Genomic DNA, 27,212 nt, shown 5'->3' on the forward strand with positions numbered 1-27,212 from the left:
TCTTCAGGAAAACGCAGAGGTTGGAAGATTGACCTCCTTGATGTCACTGACGCTGGAACGGCCACCTGATAGGTGCTCCCACCACCTACTGCTGTTATGTTCCAGGGTCCAGGTGCAGGGTTGCTGGTGACCTCCATCCCGAATTCCGGAAGCAGACCTAGGCATTCTCAGCCAAGTCCCGACATCTCACTCCATGCTGTTCCAGATGTTCTGGACCGGTGTGTATTCCCGCTGGTATTGTGGGGATTCGGGTATAGTACAAAATTTCTGGTTGGGTGATTCCATTAGCAAGATGCATCCCCCCACCCCCCCCCAAAAGTAGATTAGCGTGGTCAAAGATGTGGCACTTATGTAGCCTTTTCAAGATGGGAGTGACAAGTGGAGAGGGAGAGAGGTTCAGGGAAAGAATGTCAGAAAGTAGGACTAAATATCTGGAAGGTTCTGCTACTAATGGTAGGACAAAGGGATGGGGTGGGATGGGGTGATGAGCCAAAGGCCAGAGTCGGAAGAATTTAATTGGCATTTTGTTTATTGGATTACTCGGGATTTCAATGGGTTAATCAGGTAAACTCATATGGATTCAGGATTTAGTTGGATCTCATTTTCACAGTGCTGACAGATCTATCTGGTGATGCTGATTAGATTAACTAATCTACAGGAGGCACATTGTCAATAAAGCAAGGTCATGAACAATGTAATCATTCTGAAGATAGGTAGCGCTCCACAGTGATGTTTGCTCATTTCAAATGAGCTGTTACGGTCATCTGTTGAAGCTATAAGAGGGACTGTTCTGTTGCCATTAGCAAAGGCTGCAACTGACAGTTTCACCACTCACTGGAGTCTATAAACGTTATTGGACTCCCAGAGTAAATAGATCTGTGAAATAAAGTTCTCCACTGATTGATTTCAGCTATATTAGGTCATTGTTGTTTGCACAGACAGAAGCCCAGTTACTGTGCATTAACTTGTGAGGTAAATTGACAGAATACTGTACAAGGTGCCATGGGGCATGTTCAAGATTTCATAGTCCACTGCATTCAGGTTCCGAACAAGTTAATTCTGATGGTTGAGGTGGACGATTGACTCTATATGAATAGGGCAGGAGTTCTCCTGGTGGCCTGGCCAACAGTCCTCCCCCTACCAATGCCCCATCACTTTGTTTTTTTGTGCAATGTAGCCGACACAAAGTTGCTGCTGTCTACTCTTGTAAAAGCAATCAGTGTACTTCAAAAAGTAGTTCTCGTGTGTTGGATTGCTTTGAGACTTCATGATATCAAGCGTAAGTATAGTCAGAAACATGACTTCTTGGCTGGGTCACAACAAAAGAGTCAACAACTTCACTAAAATAAAAGTAAAATACTGTGGTTGCTGGAAATTTGAAATAAAACAAAATGTGTTGGAAAAACTCAACAAGCCTGGCAGCATCTGTGGAGAGGGAATCCGAGTTAATGTTTTGAGTCTGAATGTCTCTTTCTCATTTGGTCTCTTAGCTGCTCTTGATCTTTTCTTTGAGAACTGTCAGCGTGACATCGACCATCTTGATTTCTCTGCTCCTCTCACCCACTCCAATCTGTCCCCTTCTGACTTGCTGCACTCCATTCTTTCAGGCCCAACCCTGACTTTATGATCAAACCAGCTCTCAAGGGAGGTGTTGTTGTTGTTGTCTGACAAACCGACCTCTACCTTGTAGAGGCTGGGCGCCAACTCTCAGACAATTCTTCCTACCTCCCCCTGGACCATGGTCCCACCACCAAATCATTGTTCCTGGGCCTGTCACTGACCTTATCTCCTCTGGAGATCTTCCGACTACAGCTTCGAACCTCAACAAAAAGATAACGATAGATTAAATGAGTGAGCAAAGATCTGGAAAATCGAGTGTAATATGGGGAAAGGTGAAATTGTCCATTTTGGCAACAATTTTAAAAAAGAAGCATAGAATCCCTACATAATAATAAGAATCTTTATTATTGTCACAAATAGGCTTACATTAACACTGCAATGAAGTTACTGTGAAAAGCCCCTAGTCGTCATATTCCGGCACCTGTTCGGGTATACTGAGGGAAAATTCAGAATGTCCAACTCACCTAACAGCATGGCTTTCGGGACTTGTGGGAGGAAACCGGAGCACCTGGAGAAAACCCACACAGACACAGGGAGAAGGTACAGACTCCACACAGACAGTGACACAAGCCGGAATCGAACCGGGGCGAGGCTAACCACTGCGCCACCATGCCACCCACAGGGAAATTGAATACTGAAGTAGGGAAGGTTATGCTTCAATTGTACAGGAAGCTGGTGAGACCACATTTGAAGGACTGTGTACATTCTGGTCACCTCATTTAAGGAAGGATGTAAATGCATTGGAAGCATTCCCATAAACAGATGGAAATGCACTCATGGGGGTCTCCCACGAGATCAAAGGCCCCAGGTGTTTGCCCTCTGGGTAGGGTGGTGCCCTTGCGCTGCTTGTGCCACCCCTTCCAGCTGGCACTGTCAGCCTGGTACCCTGACAGTGCCTTGTGGGTGCCAGCCTGGCATTCCCAAGACGTCCAAGTGGCACTGCCAGCTGGTAGGGGCACTGCCAGGCTGGCAGTACCAAGGTGTCAGGCTGCATTTTTCCGGCCTGTGTGTGGTGGGATGTGGGGTGGGGGGGCAGAACCCCCTTATTGGTGAGTCGGGGCTTTGGGAGGGTTCGGAGGTTGAGTCAGGGGGGGGGGGGGTCAAGAGATCAGGGCACCATTTTTAAATGGCGTCCCGATGTCCTCCTGCACTGTAAAGTTCCTGCAAGTGGATCTCCTCAGTGCAGGAAATGGGACTAAGTGCAGCCTTGGGGGGGTGTTCCCCGCTGAGGCCCCAAATTGAAACTGCGCTCATTATCTCTGTTTCCAGCTCCACAGATGCCAGACATGCTCAATTATTCCGGCATTGTTTTGTTTTTAAGTCAAAAATCTCCCTGGGTGGACTTATATCTCACTGTCTCATTTCGTGATTTTTTTGGGGGGTGTGGGGGGGGCTGTTGGGGTGGGGCGGAGGCAGAAAGGATCTTTGTAACAGGATCTACTTTCAGTGTTGTGTTTAAACTACCACAGCTTTAATTAAATGGAACCTTTATCATAGTGAAAGGAGGTGGCTCTGGAAATAGTGGACGCATTGGTGGTCATCTTACAGGATTCTATGGACTCTGGAACTGTCCCTACAGATCGGAGGGTAGCTCACGTCACTCTGATATTCAAAAAGGTAGAGAGAAAGCAGGGAATTATAGACTAGTAAGCATAACAGCGGTAGTGGGGAAAATGCTTGAATCCATTATCAAGGACTTTATAGCGGAACATTTTGAAAGCAGTGGCAGGATCAGTCAGAGTCAGCATGGATTTATGAAGGGAAAATCATGCTTGACAAATCTGTTGGAATTCTTTGAAGAGGTAACCAGTACAGTCGACAAGGGGGAGCCAGTCAATGTGGTATATTTGGACTTTGAGAAGGTGTTTGACAAAGTCCCGCATAAGAGATTATTGTGCAAAATTGAAGCGCATGGGATTGGGGGAAGTGTATTGAGGTGGATAGAAAACTGGTTGGCAGAGAGGAAACAAAGAGTAGGGATTTATGGGTCCTTTTCAAATTGGCAGGCAGTAACCAGTGGGGTACCACAGGGATCAGTGCTGGGGCCCCAGCTATTCATAATATATATTAATGATTTGGATGAGGGAACAAAATGTAACATCTCAAAGTTTGCAGATGATACCAAATTAGGTGGGAGGGTGAATTGTGATGAGCGTGCAGGGATCCTACAGCAAGATCTGGACAGGTTGGGCAAGTGGGCAAACCAATGGCAGATGCAGTATAATTTGGATAAGTGTGAAGTTATTCATTTTGGAAGCAAAAACAGGAAGGCAGATTACTACCCGAATGGTTGTAAATTGGGAGAGGGGAGTGTGCAGCAGGACCTGGGTGTTCTTGTGCACCATTCGCTGAAGGGAAACATGTAGGTGCAGCAGGCGCTAAAGAAGCTAATGGTATGTTGGCCTTCATTGCGAGAGGTTTTGAGTATAGAAGCAGGGATGTGTTGCTGCAATCGTACAGGGCCTTGGTTGAGGCCACACTTGGAGTATTGTGTGCAGTTTTGGTCTCCTTCTCTGAGGAAGGATGTTCTTACTCTCGAAGGAGTGCAGAGAAGGTTTACCAGACTGATTCCAGGGATGGCGGGACTGTCATATGCGGAGAGATTGACTAGGTTAGGATTGTTCTCGCTGGAGTTCAGAAGAATGAGGTGGGATCTCACAGAGACTTATAAAATTCTAACAGGACTAGACAGGGTAGATGCAGGGAAGATGTTACCAATGATGGGTGTGTCCAGAACCAGGGGGTCACAGCCTGAGGATTCAGGGTAAACCATTTCGGACAGAGATAAGGAGACATTTCTTCACACAAAGAGTGGTGAGCCTGTGGAATTCATTACCACAGGAAGTAATTGATGCTAAAACTTTCAATATATTCAAGAGGCGGCTGGACATAGCACTTGGGGAGAATAGGATCAAAGGCCACACTTGGAGTATAGTGTTCAATTCTGGTCGCCACACTACCAGAAGGATGTGGAGGCTTTAGAGAGGGTGCAGAAGAGATTTACCAGAATGTTGCCTGGTATGGAGGGCATAAGCTATGAGGAGCGATTGAATAAACTAGGTTTGTTCTCACTGGAACGAAGGAGGTTGAGGGGCGACCTGATAGAGGTATACAAAATTATGAGGGGCATAGACAGAGTGGATAGTCAGAGGCTTTTCCCCAGGGTAGAGGGGTCAATTACTAGGGGGCATAGGTTTAAGGTGAGAGGGGCAAAGTTTAGAGTAGATGTACGAGGCAAGTTTTTTACGCAGAGGGTAGTGGGTGCCTGGAACTCACTACCGGAGGAGGTAGTGGAGGCAGGGACGATAGGGACATTTAAGGGGCATCTTGACAAATATATGAATAGGATGGGAATAGAAGGATACGGACCCAGGAAGTGTAGAAGATTGTAGTTTAGTCGGGCAGTATGGTCGGCACGGGCTTGGAGGGCCGAAGGGCCTGTTCCTGTGCTGTACATTTCTTTGTTCTTTGTTCTTTGCTATGGGGAGAAAGCAGGATTAGGCTGTTGAGTTGGATGATCAGCCATGATCGTGATGAATGGCGGAGCAGCCTCGAAGGGCCAAAAGGCCTCCTCCTGCTCCTATCTTCTATGTATCTATGTATCTATGAAAGGTCCCAAGACATTTCACAGCAGCAACTTTGATCAAAATTTGACACTGAGGCATTTAAGGAGATGTAGTGTGACAAAAAGCATGGCTAAACAGGTAGCTTTTAAGGAATAGAGCCCTCTGTTTTGATACTGATAAGCATTATTAGCTTGATAACAGTCTTTGTTTGTAGACTTAAGGGGCTGTATTCTCCGCAGCCCCGCGCCAAAATCGCGTTTGGCGGGCGGGCGGAGAATCAAAGTTCCGACAGAATTGGGCCTGGCGCCGCTCCGGCGATTCTCCGGGCCCTGAATATCTGCGGGTCCATAAATTACACCGTGTGGCTGGGGGCCATTGCCAGAGACCCGCCCAACGATACTCTGCTCCCAACCAGCCGAGTTCCCGACGGAGTGGAACTACATGGTATGGCCGGTCGGGACTCCATCCAGACAGTGTCCAGTCCATCAAAGTTCCATCCAGACAGTGTCCAGGCCATCAAAGTTCCATCCAGACAGTGTTCAGTCCATCAAAGTTCCTTCAGACAGTGTCCAATCCATCAAAGTTCCATCCAGACAGTGTCCAGGCCATCAAAGTTCCATCCAGACAGTGTTCAGTCCATCAAAGTTCCTTCAGACAGTGTCCAATCCATCAAAGTTCCATTCAGACAGTGTCCAGTTCATCAGAGTTCCATCTAGACAGTGTCCAGTTCATCAAAGTTCCATCCAGACAGTGTCAGTCCATCAAAGTTAATTTTGCAAGAGTTCTTGTCTGAATACTTCTGGAGCAGGATGCTCCCACTGAATCTAGAGGATGCAGCGGAGGCATTGTTGATGGAATTTCTCTAATGCTCTTACATGTAGTTGATACATGGTCCAAAGTCACACTACAGTACAGGAGTGTGGTGGCAATAATTGGCCTGTGCACTAGGACTTTTGTTGACTTGTGAAGGCCTTTATTGTCGATCACTCACTGCCGTAGTTTGTAGAAGGCCGAGCTGGCGTAGCCTAGCCAGTATTGGATCTCCTCGTCAATGGTGCTGTTATGGGCGAGGAGTTTTCAGAACCCCAAAATGTATCATGGAGTTCAACCAATCTCTCCCTTTAATGGATTTGTTGCTTTTCCTAGCACACGGCTTTTTCCCTAGGTGTGGAATTACAATTATGGACACGTGGGTTTTTAAACACAAAACACTGTTTATTCCATGAACTCAACTTAACATCTCAAATAAACATTGGATCTCTTAACACCCCTTACTTCAAAGATAACTCAGAAAATATTGCAACAGTAAATAATTCCTTAAAATGTTCCTTCAAAATTCCAAGAGACTTAACACCTTTAAACAAAATCACATCAGGTTAAAGGCTTCACTATTATAAGTTTAAATCACCCCAAATTATCCAGAGATAGTCTTTCATGGCAGAGATCCAGCTCACTGCAAAACACAGACACAAGCCCAAACTGCAAAACTAAACTGCAAAATGGCTGACCTGACCTCAGCTCACCCACTCTCTGACATCACTGTTTTCTTAAAGGTACATTGCTTAAACATCCATGTCTTAAAGGTACTCTCACATGACAGTGCCCTTTTGAGAGAGCTGGTTACCATGGTATAGGAAGTGCTCAACACACTTCAGAGTCTTTCCTTCAGCAAAGAATGGGAGGTGGAGTATTTGGCTGACCAGGACTTACTTTGGTAACATTCAAGGACTTTTTTGTCCGTTTAGCTGCCTTGCGCTAAGAAGGTGGGTCCCACTGAGAGAGGCGGTACCAATTTGGAGTCTTAAAAGCTCATGTGATATGCTTGCTGTTCTTCTTTCTGGATGGACATTCTTACGATTATCCATGAGTGTTCTAACATCCCAAGTTGAAAAACTTAAGTCTTTTCCTTCTTTGACCATAAAGATGGTGATGTGCAGGGTGTTGCTTCCCCAGGCAAGAGAATGGGGGGAACATCCTATTTTTAGCCCTTTTCTAGCCCCCTCCCCATTTGGGGTGAGCAGAGGACTGCTCAGTCACAGGTGTGTCCAAAAACACCTCTTTCCTATCATTGGTGTCCAATGATCATTGTGCACCTGTTGCCTGTGTGCAGATTCTTGCCAAGGGATTCTCAACCTGTCTGCGTCGCCTAGTCTCTATCCCCACAGGACTTGGCAAATGGACCCTGGGAGATATGTGACTTTGTTTAACACGGGGACATTGGGGTGCCATCGCGGTCCACACAATCTTGAAGGGCTGGTCGTTAGATTTTAGTGACATGCCAAATCATGATGAGTAGGATCACATTATTGCAGCAGTCAGCCTTTTCTGTTGTTCCTGGGACGGGGACGTCACAGATTGTGTCAGCATTTATTGCCCATCCCTAATTGCCCTTGAGGGGGCAGTTAAGAGTCAACCATTGTTGTGGGCATGGAGTCACATATAGGCCAGACCAGTTAAGGACGGCAGGTTTCCTTCCCTGACGAACATTAGTGAAACAGATGGGATTTTACGACAATCGACAATGGCTTTGTGGTTATCCTTAGACTTTTAATTCCAGGTCTTTTTTTATTGAATTCAAGTTTCACCATCTGCAGGGGTTTGAACCTGGATCCCCAGGGCATTACTCTGGGTTTACTAGTCCAGTGACAATACCATTACGCCACCTGTGAGCTGTGAGACGCACAGTCTTCCTTTGCCCGTTCTGCCGTTGAGGACTTTTTGGGTCACACTTTGTCATGCATTTCCCTTCTGACCTTGCCGTCATGGATGGCCCTACCAGGAGCAAGGAGCTCCCAGGAACATCGCTCAAGGGGATCATTGGAACCCACAAGCCTCTTCACCAGATCAAGGTGGCAATCAACAGAGAACTGAAATATCCGCGCTATGGTCCACAGGCCAAATGCAGCTCGCAGTAACAATCTGGCTCACAAAACCCAAAGAACTCAATTTGCTATTTTAACCTGGTGGGCCAGGATTTTTGCAAAGGACTGTTCTTAACACTGTTGCCTCATAGATGGTAAAATCCTAAATCAAATGACTGTGATCTGATAATAACATGAGCATAGATATATGCAAATTCAAATTTTGCATCCAGCCCACAGTCACCCATGTTTTGCAAAGCACAAAATACTGCAGCTGCTGTTAAAAATAGAAAATGTTGAAAATACTCAGGAGGCTATTTCACAAGTCGGGTGGAGCTTAATGCCCTACCTTGCAGTGAGTTTGGTGGCATGATGGGGGCATTTAATCAGATAGGAGGGTGCCAGGTGGAGACAGCCACTGCCCTCCTGCCTCTGTCCCAATTAAGTCCATGGTGGTAAGGCTCATAGTTTTCTACCTCCACCATCAATTGAGGCCCTTAAAGTGGGCTTCATTCCACTGCCATCAAAATCCGCCCAGCGGTTGGTGGAGATGTCTCCATTTGGCATGCACACAAAAACAAACCTCATCGATATTACTTACGGGATCCTTCATTCAAAGTCTAATCGAGAGAACCAATGTTAGGAAAGGGGGAGCCTCAGAGAGCCACCCCTCTTGCCCTTGCTTCCAACCTCCTCTCTCCTCCCCAGCCACCGCACCCTGCCATCCTCCTCCTGCCATCACCCCCTGTGGCCTGGATACCTTATTGACCCTGGAATTCGGAATGGTGCATTTCCGGCAGCTGCCATCACCGCCACCTTTTGTGAGATTCGTCTTTCCTGCGAGGTGCAGCAAAACAAACCTCATCTACCAACCCACACCTGGTCAGCCAAATAGTCCACTTCCCATTTTTGCTGAAGGAAAGACTCTGAAGTATGTTGATCACTACCCACACCATGGTAACCAGCTCTCTCGAAAGGCCACCATCGATGAGGAGATCCATCATCGGATAGGCTATATCAGCTCAGCTTTCTACAAACAATAGCAGCAGATGATTGACAATGAAAACCTCCTCATATTATCATCACACTCCTGTAATGTAGTGAGACCTGGGGAAGACCCACCCCTGCTCAGTATTGTGGTGGGCCTTTCTAAATAGAGGCAGTCTGGGGGGCTTGGCAGCTCTCCAGTTGGTGAGCAAAGTTCTGTCACCTAAATTAAATAGTGCCCCTTGCATTTGCTTGACCACAGTCTAAAATATAGAGCCAGGCCTTTGAGGAGTGAAACAAGGAACCATTTTATTACATAAAGGGTGGTAGAATTTTTTAACTCTTTTTCTGCAAACAGCAATAGATGCTAGATTAATTGTACCTTGAAAATCTGAGATTGATAGACTTTTATCAATCAAAAACCTATTAACAAAAAGTATTAAATGATATAAGGCAGAGACATGTATATGGAGTCAGGTCATAAATCAGCCATGGTCTCATTCAATGGTCACGATACAGGCTTGTGGGGCTTAATGGCTGTTCCTTTCCTATGTTTCTATGGGCTGAATCGCGGTGTTCCTATCTTGTCCTATAGTCAACTCAGTTCCATATTTCAAGTTATTTTGAGCCCAGCAAAGACAGATGATTTGGGAACAAGGATGTCAGTAATGGCTGAGAGAAGGAATATGGGTTGTTGGGTGTTTGGGCAGGGCTGATGACAAGGTTAGGCCATGAATCAATGGACTGGTAGAAATGCAAGGATACTGAGAAACAAGTACTGTGATCGAGCTCTAATTCGGATATGTTGGTCTTTTATGACTCAGAACAGTCCAGGTAGAACCAGATATTTGTAAAGCTGTGAAGTGTTACATTTATATCAAAAAACTCCTGTCCACATAAAGTTCCAAGTTTGTGGTGAATTAATAATAATAATCTTTATTAGTGTCACAAGTAGCTTACAATAACAGTGCAATGAAGTTACTGTGAAAATCCACTAGTCGCCACACTCAAGCGCCTGTTCGGGTACACAGAGGGAGAATTCAGAATGTCCAATTCACCTAACAAGCATATCCTTCAATACTTGTGGGAGGAAGCCGGAGCACCCGGATGAAACCCACGCAGACATGGGAAGTACGTGCTGACTCCACACAGACAGTGACCCAAACCGGGAATCAAACCCAGGTCCCTGGCGCTGTGAAGCAACAGTGCTAACAACTGTGCTATGGTACCACCCATTTCAGTGATGGAAAAATAAAATAAAAAGACAAGGATGAAAAAGGGTTATTCGAGCTATCAAACTTATCTCACCAGTGGACAAATTCTCCCTGCTTAGCATCCACTTCCATTCTGAGTGAATCATGATATCACCATTTCTACTAACCTGTCTGCCAGGCAGTTCCTACCCTTTCTGTAAAGAGGTCTCTTCATAACATTTTGATGGGGGGTGGGCACGGGAGCAATAGGTCAGAAGGTGAGAGCATTGAGGGAGAACTAGGGAATAGGGACAGTATGGCTCTGAGGCAGAGTAGACAGGGTGAAGTTGCTGAACACAGCGGGTCTGGTGGCCTGAAGTGCATATGTTTTAATGCAAGAAATATTACGGGTAAGGCAGATGAACTGAGAGCTTGGATTAGTACTTGGAACTATGATGTTGTTGCCATTACAGAGACCTGGTTGAGGGAAGGGTAGGATTGGCAGCGAAACGTTCCAGGATTTAGATGTTTCAGGTGGGATAGAGGGGGATGTAAAAGGGGTGGCGGAGTTGCGCTACTGGTTAGGGAGGATATCACAGCTGTACTGCGGGAGGACACCTCAGAGGGCAGTGAGGCTATATGGGTAGAGATCAGGAATAAGAAGGGTGCAGTCACAATGTTGGGGGTTTACTACAGGCCTCCCAACAGCCAGCGGGAGATAGAGGAGCAGATAGGTAGACAGATTTTGGAAAAGAGTAAAAACAACAGGGTTGTGGTGATGGGAGACTTCAACTTCCCCAATATTGACTGGGACTCACTTAGTGCCAGGGGCTTAGACGGGGCAGAATTTGTAAGGAGCATCCAAGAGGGCTTCTTAAAACAATATGTAGACAGTCCAACTAGGGAAGGGGCGGTACTGGACCTGGTATTGGGATATGAGCCCGGCCAGGTGGTAGAAGTTTCAGTAGGGGAGCATTTCGGGAATAGTAATCACAATTCAGTAAGTTTTAAAGTGCTGGTGGACAAGGATAAGAGTGGTCCTAGGGTGAATGTGCTAAATTGGGGGAAGGCTAATGATAACAATATTAGGCGGGAACTGAAGAACCTAGATTGGGGGCGGATGTTTGAGGGTAAATCAACATCTGACATGTGGGAGGCTTCCAAGTGTTAGTTGAAAGGAATTCAGGACCGGCATGTTCCTGTGAGGAAGAAGAATAAATACGGCAATTTTCGGGAACCTTGGATAACGAGAGATATTGTAGGCCTTGTCAAAAAGAAAAAGGAGGCATTTGTCAGGGCTAAAAGGCTGGGAACAAACAAAGCCTGTGTGGAATATAAGGGAAGTAGGAAGGAACTTAAGCAAGGAGTCAGGAGGGCTAGAAGGGGTCACGAAAAGTCATTGGCAAATAGGGTTAAGGAAAATCCCAAGGCTTTTTACACGTACATAAAAAGCAAGAGGGTAGCCAGGGAAAGGGTTGGCCCACTGAAGGATAGGCAAGGGAATCTATGTGTGGAGCCAGAGGAAATGGGCGAGGTACTAAATGAATACTTTGCATCAGTATTCACCAAAGAGAAGGAATGGTAGATGTTGAGTCTGGAGAAGGGTGTGTCGATAGCCTGGGTCACATTGAGATCCAAAAGGACGAGGTGTTGGGCATCTTGAAAAATATTAAGGTAGATAAGTCCCCAGGGCCTGATGGGATCTACCCCAGAATACTGAAGGAGGCTAGAGAGGAAATTGCTGAGGCCTTGACAGAAATCTTTGGATCCTCACTGTCTTCAGGTGATGTCCCAGAGGACTGGAGAATAGCCAATGTTGTTCCTCTGTTTAAGAAGGGTAGCAAGGATAATCCAGGGAACTACAGGCCGGTGAGCCTTACGTCAGTGGTAGGGAAATTACTGGAGAGAATTCTTCGAGACAGGATCTACTCCCATTTGGAAGCAAATGGACGTATTAGTGAGAGGCAGCATGGTTTTGTGAAGGGGAGGTCGTGTCTCACTAACTTGATAGAGTTTTTCAAGGAGGTCACAAAGATGATTGATGCAGGTAGGGCAGTGGATGTTGTCTATATGGACTTCAGTAAGGCCTTTGACAAGGTCCCTCATGGTAGACTAGTACAAAAGGTGAAGTCACACGGGATCAGGTGTGAGCTGGCAAGGTGGATACAGAACTGGCTAGGTCATAGAAGGCAGAGAGTAGCAATGGAAGGATGCTTTTCTAATTGGAGGGCTGTGACTAGTGGTGTTCCGCAGGGATCAGTGCTGGGACCTTTGCTGTTTGTAGTATTTCTAAATGATTTGGAGGAAAATGTAACTGGTCTGATTAGTAAGTTTGCAGACGACACAAAGGTTGGTGGAATTGCGGATAGCGATGAGGACTGTCAGAGGATACAGCAGGATTTAGATTGTTTGGAGACTTGGGCGGAGAGATGGCAGATGGAGTTTAATCCGGACAAATGTGAGGTAATGCATTTTGGAAGGTCTCATGCAGGCAGGGAATATACAGTGAACCCTCAAGAGTATTGAAAGTCAGAGAGATCTAGGTGTACAGGTCAACAGGTCACTGAAAGGGGCAACACAGGTGGAGAAGGTAGTCAAGAAGGCATACGGTATGCTTGCCTTCATTGGCCGGGGCATTGAGTATAAGAATTGGCAAGTCATGTTGCAGCTGTATAGAACCTTAGTTAGGCCACACTTGGAGTATAGTGTTCAATTCTGGTTGCCACACTACCAGAAGGATGTGGAGGCTTTAGAGAGGGTGCAGAAGAGATTTACCAGAATGTTGCCTGGTATGGAGGGCATTAGCTATGAGGAGCGGTTGAATAAACTCGGTTTGTTCTCACTGGAACGACGGAGGTTGAGGGGCGACCTGATAGAGGTCTACAAAATTATGAGGGGCATAGACAGAGTGGGTAGTCAGAGGCTTTTCCCCAGGGTAGAGGGGTCAATTACTAGGGGGCATAGGTTTAAGGTGAGAGGGGCAAGGTTTAGAGTAGATGTACGTGGCAAGTTTTTTACACAGAGGGTAGTGGGTGCCTGGAACTTGCTACCGGAGGTGGTGGAAGCAGGGACGATAGTGGCATTTAGGGGGCATCTTGACAAATACATGAATAGGATGGGAATAGAGGGATACGGACCCAGGAAGTGTAGAAGATTGTAGTTTAGTCGGGCAGCATGGTCGGCACGGGCTTGGAGCGCTGAAGGGCCTGTTCCTGTGCTGTACTTTTCTTTGTTCTTTGATTTAAACTTAGTTATTATTAGAAATGAAATGAAAATCGCTTATTGTCGCGAGTAGGCTTCAATGAAGTTACTATAAAAAGCCCCTAGTCGCCACATTCCGGCGCCTGTTCGGGGGGGGCTGGTACGGAAATTGAACCGTGCTGTTGGCCTGCCTTGGTCTGCTTTAAAAGTCAGTGATTTAGCCCAGTGAGCTAAACCAGCTAAACCAGTGTATAAGAGTACACTTATAGTCTGCCTTGTTTTGATGCACTAATCCAGATAATTTATATGCATTTACATCTCAATATTTTTCATATACGATATTCATGGCAGATGGCCGACAAAGTGTCGAACTATCTCTAAAAACCCATAACCATATCTAACTGATGAGGTGTTAACCCAAAGACCTATCTGTCTTCTCAGGCGGTTCTAAAAGATCTCTGGCATTATTTCAGCAAACATATCGCCGGTGCCCTGGCCAATATTTATCCTACAACTACTATCACTAAAGCAGGTTATCTGGTCCTTGTCACATTGCTGTTTGTGGGAGCATAATGGGTTCAAATTCACTGCCAAGCTTTCTACATTACAGCAGTGATCACATTTCAACCATATTTCATTGGCTGCAAAGTATTTTGAGGCATCCAGATGATATGAGGGCACTACATAAATGCACATATTTCTTTTTGTAACTCAACGATAGCTGAGCTTGCTTATTGCAAAGCACCTTGGACCTATATTGGAGGCACCATATCAAGGAAAATGTTGTCAGGTGTAATACTGTAGGCATCACAGTAGCACAGTGGTTAGCACTGTTGCTTCACAGTGCCAGGGTCCTAGGTTCGATTCACACTTGGGTCACTGTCTGTGCGGGGTCTGTACGTCCTCCTTGTGTCTGCGTGGGTTTCCTCTGGGAGCTCTGATTTCCTCCCACAAGTCCCGAAAGACATGCTTGTTAGGTGAATTGGACATTCTGAATTCTCCCTCTGTGTACCCGAACAGGCGCCGGAATGTGGCGACTAGGGGCTTTTCACAGTAACTTCACTGCAATGTTAATGTAAGCCTATTTGTGACAATAACGATTATTATTATTATATTTGAGGATGCATTTCAATGCATCTTGTCGGCTGCTTACAGTCCTTCCAATCTAAAACCAGCACCACCCTTTTTATTCTGAGAGCAGTTAGCTGGGGGTTTGACAGGTTGAGTTTGATCTAATTACATTCACCTCCACTCCTTTAGCCATTGTGGACTTTTTTTTAACGTTTTCTTGGACACGCTATGCTATTCCAGGTACGTTACTGCGAATGTATCTGTCTGCGTTTCTACCGAGCAGTTGAACCATTAGCCCAGCACATCGCCACAGAACAAATATATTGTTGGCTATATAAACACTGGAGAGGAGCTGGAATCTCGAATCGTTTGGAAAACCCGGACTGGATTATTAACAGCCAAGTATTACTCTGCTTTCAGCTGGCTTGAATACGTGATTATAGATTCACGCCGAGTGTATTGTGAATACACGCACGTTTCTGTTCCAAGTGATTTTTGAGCGGATCCAGGGTTTCCAGTTGTTTTCATTCTAAACTCATTCAGTGATCCGGGAAGTCCAGAGCTCCAGGATTTCGGTGGGTGCTCCCCAGTTCCTGCACCCATCCCACTGGTAGAGCTGAGCTGAGGCTTGCTTTATTGCTCACTGCACCAGCCTCACTCTCCCCCCCCCCCCCCCCCCCTCCATTATGTATAGATTTAACAGGCGCCCTATATGTTGTTCAAGTTGAAATCAAAAGGTGCCTGCAGAAAATCTCCCCAGATTTTGATCCCTCCTATTGTCAGCCAATTGGCAAAGGCGCAGAAGGACTTTCCCTCAGCCCTCCCAACCCCACCCCAGCTGCTGGGCACCAGGGGGACGGACGGACAGGGGCTGCTCCCAACTGGTATGGATGTGACAGACAGGCAAACACAGGTGGACACCGGGCTTGACAGGAGGCAAGCGTGGCTCCAACATCTGGCCAGCTGCCACTCTCTTCAGCTCTGCACACACACACCCTGAGCACAGCCCGAACTTCAGGGACACACAGACACGCAGCCCAGAGGTCGCTCCCTGGGGGTTTTTGATCTTCGGCTACTTGGCGCGCCCACCCAAAATGGGGATCTCCCTCTCTCCGGTGGACGGATCGGCAGGTTAGCGGGAGAGACTTTAGCATCAGTCGGCCCAGGCTGTGGGGGAGGAAACCTGTAAGTCTCGATTTTTATATTCATCTCGCTTCCCTTTCTCGGCGGTGCAGCTCGGTTCTGTCTGGTTAGCTGGAGATTTGTGTTGAGGTAAAGGCGGCTCCGAGTCTTGTCAGCCTCCCCTCAGAACCAGATCACTAACCCTGAGCCGGCAGCTCGGCTGAAAGAGATGGCAATAATGTAGCGAAATACAGAAAACAAAAAGTTAAAGCCTCGGCTAAATTATGTTTTTGTATCTTTTGAATATGTTGTAGGTATTAAGCAGGGACGGACTGGAATCAATGGCTCAATTAGATTAACCCTTTCATCGCTCTTCCGAAAGGGGTTTGCCCAATCCCTGTCAAAAGGGTTTAAAAACTAACTCTATTTATATCGGTGACAGAAACAGTGCTGGGAATTTGAAAGATCAGCTGAAAATGCTGGAAAACGCTCCGGCGACATCTGCTTCTGTCTGTCCACTGAGCTGAGCTGGACTGCCGGCTCAGTGTGAGAAGCTAGCCTCTTTTCACATCATGCTGAAACGCAGATATAAGGTGCACTGGTAGTCATTCCTAACCAGAGTTACACAACTTGTGTGACTGTACTTCGGTCACCGTTAATGTAGGAGGTTTTGTTTTCAATACATTGAACGGAAAACCTCCTGCTAGATGTCAATGGTCTCTCCACGTTCTTGAGCCGTCCTAGAGTCGATTATTCCTCACCAAATGGGATAACTGTCGGATTTGCAGCAAAAGGCATTGGGAATAATAGTAATAGTAATATAGTAATAATCACTTATTGTCACAAGTAGGCTTCAATGAAGTTACTGTGAAAAGCCCCTAGTCACATTCGGCCTGTTCGGGAAGGCTGGGACGAGTCGGCGGGCCAGGCCGGTAATCGTATGCTCTGGAAAATACACGACTAGAGCTTGGGTTAGTCAAAGACATGTCAGTTATTGCTGGTGCAGATTTGATGGACCGAATGGCCTTCTTTATGGTTCTTTGATTTAAATTGGGTCCCTCTTATGCCTCCTGGTTTCCATAAGTTAGAAATCATCACACTTTAAAACTCAAAATGCCGGAACTTCATCCCAGTGTATTTCTTTCAGCTCCTCCATGTAGCCAGTGAGCTGAGACATTGTTACTGGGCATATGACTACGGTGCAACAGTGAATGTGATACCCCAGGATATATATTCATGTAACAATTGGTTCCCAGCTCTTAATATAATATAACAATATGACAGTGTCCTTATTTATTTCATAGTAATTTCAGAACATTTATCAGGCTTCTTTGCACGAGCGTCAAATAATTTGCTTGGGAAAGATTAAGGGTGATTTCAAATGTTGTTGGGAATGCTAGAGGACAGGCCGGTGGGACGCTTTGATGACTGAATAGCTGTTTCTTGCCTGTGTCTCTGGGTGAGATTCTCTGGCCTCCCTGCATGCGCCGTGTTTCTCGGCAGCGGGAAGCGGCCTGCTGTTGGCTGGCGGCAGGGGGCTGGATTCTCCGTCCCGCTGCATCCGTTTTACGGTGCGGCGTGCCCACGCCGGCAGCGGGACCCTCTGTCCTACCAGCCAGCCAATGGGGTTTCCTGCTGTGGACAGCCCCTCGCCATCGGGAAATCCCGCTGGCGTGAACAGCTGGAAGATCTCACCCTCTGACCTTAGATGGAATTTTCACAGGATTGTTAACCACTGGGGTTGCCCCAACCATCAGGAAGAGGAAGGTGAACTAACGATTTAAACGGTTGAAAAAAATCCTTGTGTATTATATTATCCCACATCAGTTGTAGTTGGTTTATGCCCGCTTCTCACCACTGATCCATTATGACTATCCAGCTGTACATTGCGTCACAATGATATCACCTTTCCTTCCTTCCCCTCAAACATCCTTATATTCAGAAGCTGGTGTTGCCGGTCTGAAGCTCTGGACATCAGACTTAACCCAGGATCCAATTTTTATGGGGCCTGATCAGCAGAGGCTGAAAATTGAGAGACAGGAGCCTCTTTCTGTTGGCCCTTCAATGGAAACCAGGTGATGCAAAGAACCGGTTAGAAATGTGGAACTTAAGGAGCCTTTGAGTCTCTGCTTAAGCACCACCCACCTTTGAGGAGTGGAAATATGCAAGTTCCTTCCTGTTCCTGTTCCTCTTCTCCTTCTCATCTATGCCAGGCGGCACATGAGGCAACTCATTTCCTCACTGCTTTGTCATGCAGCAGATGTCTGTTGTTTTTATAACAAAGATCCTTTTTCGATTACCAGGTGAAAATCTTGACATGCAGCACTTTGCCAGGAAATCTGGCTCGATGTACTGGGAGATATGTCATTCCTCTTCCATCAAACATAACTACTCTTCTAGATATCAATGTCGTGTTCAGAGAATGAAACTCTTATCTCCATAGTACTGACTCTTAGATGGGCCAATATTTGAACTACTGAGTTGGGATAACCTCAGGTATATGTGTAGCACACGGTGGCCTGGCTGTCACATCTCAGGGACTGTGGAATGAAATTCAGACTCTGCAGCAAAAAGCAGATACACCCATCTCACTGATACCTGTAAGCAAATACCTGTTTTTGTAAAAACATTATTAAAATGCTCTTTACATACATCACTCTTATGGAGTATTTACAATCTAGATGGGGATCCATAATTACAACCCCATTTGAAAAGTGCTCCTTCAATCAAAAACATTTGAGAACTTACACTCTTAAGAATGCAGCGATTCGTCAGTGGGATTTGGATAGGATGAGTGTGTTGGCACATGCATGGCAGATGCAGTATAATGTGAATAAATGTGAGATTATCTACTTCGTTAGCAAATATAGGAAGGCAGATTATTATTTGAATGGGTGTAAATTGAGAGAGGTGGATACTCAGCGTGACCTTGGTCTCCTCGTGCATCAGTCGCTGAAAGTAAGCGCACAGGTACAGCAGGCAGTAAAGAAGGCAAATAGAATTTTGGCCTTCATCGCGAGAAGTTTGAATATAGGAATAGGGATGTCTTACTACATTTGTGCAGGGCATTGGTGAGGCCACACCTTGAGTATTGTGTGCAGTTTTGGTCTCCTTACCTGAGGAAGGATGTTCTTGCTATGGAGGGAGAGCAGTGAAGGCTTACCAGGCTAATTCCTGGGATGGCGGGACTGTCATATGAGGAGAGACTAAATTGGCTAAGATTATATTCATTGGAGTTTAGGAGAGTGAGGAGGGTGGGTGGGGAGAATCTCATAGAAACTTATAAAATTCGAACAGGGTAGAGTCAGAAATAATGGGCGCGATTCTCCACTCCCACGCCGGTTGGGAGAATCGCCTGTGCCGCCGAAATTTCCGGGGACGCCGGTCTGATGCCCTCCCGCAATTCTCCCAAGCGGCAGGAACGGGCTGGTCGATTTTCGCGGGCCGCAGGCCGGAGAATCGCCGGAGACACCGAAAATGGCGATTCTCCGGCATCCCCGCGATTCTGAGGCCCAGATGGGCCGAGCGGCCAGGCCAAAACGGCGGGTTCCCCCCGGCGCCGTCCACACCTGGTCGCTACAGTCGTGGGCGGTGCGTGAACGCTGGGGGGGCGGCCTGTGGGGGGGCGAGGGGGGATCCTGCACCGGGGGGTACCTTAAATGTGGGGTGGCCCGCGATCGGCGTCCTCTCTGAAGGAGGACCTCCTTCCTTCCGCCGCCCCACAAGATCCGTCCCCCATCTTCTTGCGGGGCGGATTTGGACAGGACAGCAACCACGCATGCGCGGATGACGTCCGTTATGCGGCGCCCGCCGCGTCATCTAATCGGCGCCGCTTTTACGCGGGCGACAAGGCCTCACGCGGGAGGATGACGCGGCCCCAATACTGGCCCATTGTCAGGGCCTGAATCGGTCGCGACCGGGGCCGTTCCGCGCCGTTGTGAACCTCGACGGCGTTCACGACGGCGCGGGCACTTCGGCGTGGGGGTGGAGAATCCCGCCCAATGTTCCTGATGGTGGGGGAATCCAGAACTAGATAGGATGAGTGCGTGTAGTTTGAGGATAAGGGGTAAACCTTTTAGCACTGAGGTGAGGAGAAATTTCTTCACCCAGAGAGTGGGGAATCTGTGGAATTCACTACCACAGAAAGCAGTTGAGGCCAAAACATTGTGTAATTTCCAGAAGGAATTAGATATAGCTCTTGGGGCTAAAGGGATCAAGGGTATGGGGGGAAAGACGGGATCAATGTATTGAACACGATAATCAGCCATAATCATAATGAATGACGGAGCAAGCTTGAACGGCCGAATGACCTCCTCCTGCTTCTATATTCTATGTATGAATCAGATATATAAGCATAACAATAACGGATTGAACATGCTCAAAGCAAAGGAGTCAAGGATATGGGAAGATAGCAGAGCCATGGGATTAGTTGCTCTGGCAAACAGCTCACAAGAACAATGGACCAAAAAGTCTCTGCCTCTGCTATAAGTTTCAATTGTTCAACGATTGCTGGGGCTGAGGCACATCCCAGGCGAGAGGAAAATCAGATACACAAATAGCCAAACATCTGTCTATCACAAGACTATAAATCAGATACATAATCACAACAAGCCCACCAAGGACTCTGGAGGATGACTGTGAACTTATGGGGAGTTCAGGACATGTGGCCATATTTCCTGATGACCACCAACGGACAAAACACCGGAATTGGGAATAATGTGGGTGATTTTGTGTGGACACAAAAAGAGCCTATAAGGTAGCAAAGATGAGATCTTCTGTGGAAACTTCAGCTCGGCACGTTTAGGCATAAGAGTCCATATTGGGAAAGGTGTTGAAGGATTGGTAAGATTTTCAGGATGGCAGCCGGTGACTAGTGATGTTTCTCAGGAGTCAGTGTTGGGACCACAGCTATCCACGATATACATTAACGATCTGGAAGAAAGAACTGAGGGCATTATTGCTAAACTTGCAGATGATACAAAGAAATGTAGAGTGGCAGGCTGTGTTGAGGAAGCAGAGAGGCTGCAGAAGGACTTGGACAGGCTAAGAGAGTGGGCAAAGAAGTGGCAGATGGAATACAATGTGGAAAAGTGTGAGGTTATGCACATTGGTAGGAAGAATAGCGACATAGACTATTTTCTAAATGGGAAAAGGCTTCGGAAATCAGAAGCACAAAGGGACTTAGGAGTCATAGTACAGGTTTCTCTTAACGTTAATGTGCAGGTTCAGTTGGCAGTTAAGAAGGCAAATGCAATGTTAGCATTCATGTCGAGAGGGCTAGAATACAAGAGCAGGGATATACTGTTCAGGTTGGATAAAGCTCTGGTCAGACCCAATTTGGAATATTGCGAGCAGTTTTAGGCACCGTTTATAATCTTTATTAGTGTCACATGTAGGCTTACATTAACACTGCAATAAAGTTACTGTGAAGTTACTGTTTCTAAGGAAGGATGTGCTGGCCTTGGAAAGGGTCCAGAGGAGGTTGACAGGAATGATCCCCAGAATGAAGGACTTGTCATATGAAGAGTGGTTCAGGACTCTGGGTCTGCACTCGATAAGAGCTTAGGATGAAGAGGGACCTCATTGAAACTTACAGAATACTGAGGCCTAGATAGAGTGGACGTGGAGAGGATGTTTCCACTTGTAGGAGAGACTAGAACCTGAGGGCACAGCCTCAGACTGAAGGACGATCCTTTAAAACTGAGATGAGGAGGAATTTCTTCAGCCAGAGGGTGGTGCATCTGTGGAACTCTGCCTCAGAAGGCTGTGGAGGCCAAATCACTGAGCGTTTTTAAGACAGAGATAGATAGGTTCTTAATTAGATTTTTTTCAGATTAGATTTAGATTTATTGTCACGTATACCGAGGTACAGTGAGAAGTATTGGTCTACGTACAGTCCAAGTAGATCGCTCCATACATGAAAACAGAATATAAGATAAATATATGAGGATACGTAATGAAAATGCATAAACATCGATAGCGGGTAAGGTATACGGTATGTAGTGCTACAACTGTAGAGAAGATGCGTAGTATAGGACGGCACAGTAGCACAGTGGTTAGCACTATTACTTCACAGCTTCAATTTCCCAGGTTCGATTCCCGGCTTGGGTCGCTGTCTGTGCGGAGTCTGCGTGGGTTTCCTCCGGGTGCTCCAGTTTCCTCCACAAGTCCCGAAAGACGTGCTGTTAGGTAATTTGGACATTCTGAATTCTCCCTCAGTGTACCCGAATGGGTGCCAGAGTGTGGCGACAAGGGGATTTTCACAGTAACATGTGTTAATGTAAGCCTACTTGTAACAATAAATATTATTATATTGTATAGAAATGCGTAGATTCATAACAGGATCAGGGGTTATGGGGAGAAGGCAGGAGAATGGGAATGAGAAACATATCAGCCATGATTGAATGGCGGAGCAGACTCAATGGGCCGAAAAGCTACTACGTCTTATCGTCTAAGATGATTCCCGCTTAGGCTTCCACCTAGTGCTCATTAATGAGGCTGCATGGCATTTTAGTGGCTATCACTTGACCTAACAACAACCAACTGATTGGGAGTAAACTGGTCATTGCAGAGGACACACCTTTGACTACCCAATTGTGCTGAATGTTTGAAGAGGGCTTTTGATACATATGTGGAAATTTTCAGAGACACTTGTTCGAGATATCACTAAACCTCTAACAACATTTATTCTGGAAATTTTTTCAGAAACTCACTTAAGAGAATGAATGCTGTGCTTCTGCAACTCATTGGACATTTACAGCCCACAAATGCATTAAAATTACATCTAATTGACGCTTGAGTGCGAAACCCCCAGGTTTCTGGTTCAAATTATGGTAATCAGCAATTAGACCCAAAATGGCATTCTAAATCTGGACTTTGAAACAGATGTGTCTTCCAAGACAGCATCTATTTAGTGCCTGTTTTTATTTCACCAAAATAACCACTGGTTTCCTTCCACAGAATGTTGAGAATGTGAAACTTGTTGCCTCACGGAATGATTGAAGCATACAGTATTGTTTCATTTAAAGGCAGACTACATATAGTCTTTAGTCTTTCATGGGATGTGGACATCACTGGCAATGCCAACATTTGTTGCCCATCCTAATTGCCTGAGAACTGAGTGGTTAGCTAGGCCATTTAAGGGGCCAGCTAAGAGTCAACCACATTACTGTGGGTCTCCAGTCACATGTGGGCCAGACTGGGTAAGTATGGTAGATTTCCTTCCCGAATGAACATTGGTGAACCAGATAGGTTTTTACATGATAGTTGTTATGGTCATCATTACTGAGACCAGCTTTATAGCTTTATATTCCAGGTTTATTGCTGTGGTGGGATTTATGCTTTTGATGGATCTTGTCCCTCCCTTCATGTTTCTGAAGCTACATCCTGTTCTGTGTCCACATCCGTCTCTTAAAACCCTGAGTGTATCCCTGATTCAGTATTAGTCAGCCCCAATAGGCATCCATGTCTCCATTATATTATTTTGTAACTTGTTAAATATTGCTGTTTCTTAGTGAAAACAGAAGGAATACTATTGCAAGGGAGCAATATTTAACATTGCCTCATTCTCACTTGCAATTGGAACTAATATTGCGACAGTGAATACATCTGTTTGGAGGCCCATGGGAGGCTGAATTGGTTACAAATTCCCATTTTCTCTCCCTCTGCTATTCCTCTCACACCACAGTATTAATCACTGGATAACAATCGCAAACAGGAACCATGTCTGAATTTATTTTTTAATCCCGTTTCAAATCCTGGGCTCACTAGTGCAATTGACCTATCACTCCCCTAGCCTGGATCAGCTAACAGCTCAAGGCCCGGATTCTTGGTTTGGTTGCACAGCTTCAGCTATCCTGTCAGTCAACTCTGAAAGTTCTTAATGATAATATTATGGCTCCCTTTCAAACTGCACGGAAAGGTTGCAGCTGTGCTTACAGCTCCAACAGTTTTGTGCTGACTGAGGTGAATTGTGCTGTGAATCATCACTACCTGCTGCTGTGGTGAGTCACTCAGACGCATTGTCCCCTTCACAACGCAGCTGTCCAGTGGCACAGCCCAACAGGGCACATGTTTTCAAAAACTGAACTCCAACAGTAACCATGCGAGAGAGTGGGTTTCAGCAGTGTTGTTCTCCTCCGAGCAGAGACAGTTAAAGGGAGATTGAATGGCGAAGCTCAAATCATGAAGGACTCTGATAGCGTAAATGTGGAGAAACGGCAGCCACCAGCGGGACGTTGATAAAGGACACAGATTTAAGATAATTGACAAAAGAACCAGAGGCCAGATGTAAATAAACCTTGTCACGCAGCATTTTGGAGCACACTGCTTGGAAGGTCAGAGGAAGCAGATTTAATAGCGGTGTTCAAAACGGAATTGGAAAGTACATGTCTGTGAGGCAAAAGCATGTGTAGCAGCACTAAATTCAAGGATGCGGCATAAGTATGGAGGGCTGAATGGCCTCCTTTTGTTTGTGGCATTCTAAGAATGATGCTCAACCACCATAATGGGCAGCACGGTAGCACAGTGATTAGCACGGTTGCTTCACAGTGCCAATTATCCGGGTTTGATTCCCGGCTTGGGTCACTTCTGTGTGGAGTCTGCACGTTCTCCCCGTGTCTGCGTGGGTTTCCTCCGGGTGCTCCGGTTTCCTTCCACAAGTCCTGAAAGATGTGCTGTGAGGTAATTTGGACATTCTGAATTCTCCCTCAGTGTACCTGAACAGGCGCCGGAATATGGTGACTAGGGGTTTTCACAGCAACGTCATTGCAGCGTCAATGTAAGTCCACTTGTGACACTAATAAAGATTATTATTATTATATCTTAAAGGTACCAAACATAGTTTCATGATCATTAGTGGCCAACACAGTGGCACATTGGTTAGCACCGCTGCCTCAATGCGCCTGGGACGCGGGTTCGATTCCGTCTTTGGGTGACTGTCTGTGTGGAGTTTGTAATTTCTCCCCATGTCTCTGTGGGTTTCCTCTGGGTGCTCCCGTTTCCTCCCACAATATCAAAGATGTGTAGGTTAGATGGACTGGCCATTTTAAATTGCCCCCAGTGCCCAAAGGTTTTGAAAATGAAAATGAAATGAAAATCACTTATTGTCACAAGTAGGCTTCAAATGAAGTTACTGTGAAAAGCCCCTAGTCGCCACATTCCGGCGCCTGTTCGGGGAGGCTGTTACAGGAATTGAACCGTGCTGCTGGCCTGCCTTGGTCTGCTTTCAAAGCCAACGATTTAGCCCTGTGCTAAACTGCCCCTATTTTTTGTGGAGTTATGGGGGTGGGAGTGTGGGTCCAAGTAGGGAGATCTTTCGGAGGGCTGGTGCAGACATGATGGGTCGAATGGCCTCCTTCTGCACTCTAGTGATTCTGTGATTCTAATGAGATTAGTACTCTATTCCTGATTTATTCATTGGTTGAATTTAAATTCTTGCAGCTGCTGTGGGGGAATGTGAATCCATTGCTTCAGAGCATCAGCTTGCGATATGAGATTATTAGTCCAGTAACATTGCCACGCTGCTACCGTTCCCCGATGGAATGAAGTTTGATCCACCAGCTAGAACGGTCAGCTATATTGCAGGTCATTCCATGTATATGCTAATAATCTGTTTGACTTCCTCACACAGATCGGCACGCGTTTCTCAAGGGAGCCAGTCTACCCATTTATTGCATCATATGAGTGAGAAGGACTCATTTTTTGTTCAGAGCTGCCCATGCTTATGTTTGCCCTCACTGTGGAAGAACAAGACTCTTGTTCGAAGCTGGTAGTGTTTCACAAGTTGGCAATGTGTTTGGCTTCTCTTCAAAATAATTTATAACCGAGACACAGAGGAGAAGGAACTTGGAGGACTTTTATTCAGACCTGCGTGGAAAATTGGATGTTTTTGGACATTTATCTGACACTGCCTGAGGGATGCCGGCCAAGACACCCATTTACCTGAAAACAACCTACAACAAGAAAGGCAAGAAATTTAAACTGAGGGACATTTTATCCCCCGACATGATAAGCCCTCCTCTTGGAGACTTCCGACATACCATTCACATTGGCAATGGAGGGGAGCATGACGTGTTTGGTGACATTTCATTTCTCCAAGGGAAGTACGACCTCTTGCCTGGAAATCAAGGCAAGGCAAAGCTTGGCCAGTATGCAGGGCACAGTGAATTCTTACGGGCAAACAGCACCCCGAATTCTACTTTCTCCGAGACTCCCTCACCAGTGCTGAAGAATGCTATATCACTGCCCAGCATTGGCGGGTCTCAAGCCCTCACCCTCCCTCTACTGACTGCCATGACCATTGTATCAAAGCAGGATTTCTCACCCCCTCCTAAACCTCCTCGGCTCCATCCAGCTACCGAGGAACACGTGCCAGATAACGATGAGCAAAGGGGCAATGGGCACATTATTACAGAAGGAAGAGAGGTGAAGAAGTTCCCAAAGGTGTTACAGAATGGGGAACCCAATGTCAATCACTCACATAACTTTATTGGACAATCCACAGTGTGTAAAAACGTGGAGGAAGATCCCACTCATTGCAGCATGCAGTATGGAGTGACGAGCACAGACAATTCATCAGAGGATACCCTCCTCAACCTCACCGGTTCTCTTCTTTCCCTTCAGCTGGACCTGGGGCCTTCCATTTTAGATGATGTCCTCAATGTTATGGACAGACAGCACCAGCTGGAGGTCAAATAACAGGCACATTCTCAGCAACATCGACAACAGTTTGCTTGGACCTCTTTCACAGTTCGCTCGAACCACGGAACCGATATGTCTGCATGTTGAGCTTGAAGGAGATATGTCAGTGTGGACCATCTGCGCCTTGGGAATGTTGGATGCAGCAGCACCGGCATTATCTCTGTGGATGTTATTTGCGTTTGGTGCTCTTTCCAACTGCTGCTCTGATGAACATGGACTGCTATTTGGCTATGACACACTTCCCACTTCTGCACCTACGGCAAAGGACATCTTTCAGTTTTTCTCCCCCCGTTTTTCAACAGAGGGGCAGTCACGTTGTGGTTGTGCGGTCTAGCTGAGTTCAGCTGCACATTGCCAATGGCCAGGTCAAAATTCTGCTACTCTATAGAAAACTCTTGTGCAATTGAACCTTTGTGGGCCAATGGTGTCCTTCCCTCGTTCAGGCAATTATATTAAACACTTAATTCCTTCACAATTATAGCGGTAGTTTGCAACAATCTTTGTTTATGGTTAACTGTTGCTTAAATACTTTCCAAAACAAATTTGTTTTTGTGAAACATATCGCTTCAATGTACACATGTTGTTTAAAACAGGTGCAACGTCTGACACAGAATAAAGAGATCAGTGTGGGGTATCACAGGAGTTGTTATTTTCTAACGGCCCCTTGACATTGGTATTCACTTCAACCAGTCCGCTGACTGCACGAAGCATGATTGTTGGCTTAGCTCCAGATCAAAAGGTGCAACTTACTATCTTCCGCAATGGCTGTCAAAGAACAAAGAAAAGTACAGCACAGGAACAGGCCCTTCGGCCCTCCAAGCCTGCGCTTCTGGGGTTCGTATCCCTCTATTCCCATCTATTCATGTATTTGTCAAGATGCCCCTTAAATG

General features: G+C 46.2%; 1 protein-coding gene across 1 annotated transcript; it reads left to right on the forward strand.

Annotated features, from left to right (window-relative positions):
• The first annotated feature begins 15,174 nt into the window (after positions 1 to 15,174).
• cdc42ep3 (CDC42 effector protein (Rho GTPase binding) 3) lies at positions 15,175 to 26,956 on the forward strand. The gene is made up of 2 exons (XM_072500118.1): positions 15,175 to 15,684; positions 25,253 to 26,956. Exon 2 carries the CDS (start codon positions 25,540 to 25,542, stop codon positions 26,317 to 26,319), a length of 780 nt encoding a protein of 259 aa, XP_072356219.1. The 5' UTR covers positions 15,175 to 15,684; positions 25,253 to 25,539; the 3' UTR covers positions 26,320 to 26,956.
• The last annotated feature ends 256 nt before the right edge of the window (positions 26,957 to 27,212 follow it).

This window comes from Scyliorhinus torazame, chromosome 4 (genome assembly GCF_047496885.1).
Source record: "Scyliorhinus torazame isolate Kashiwa2021f chromosome 4, sScyTor2.1, whole genome shotgun sequence".
NCBI lineage: Eukaryota > Metazoa > Chordata > Chondrichthyes > Carcharhiniformes > Scyliorhinidae > Scyliorhinus > Scyliorhinus torazame.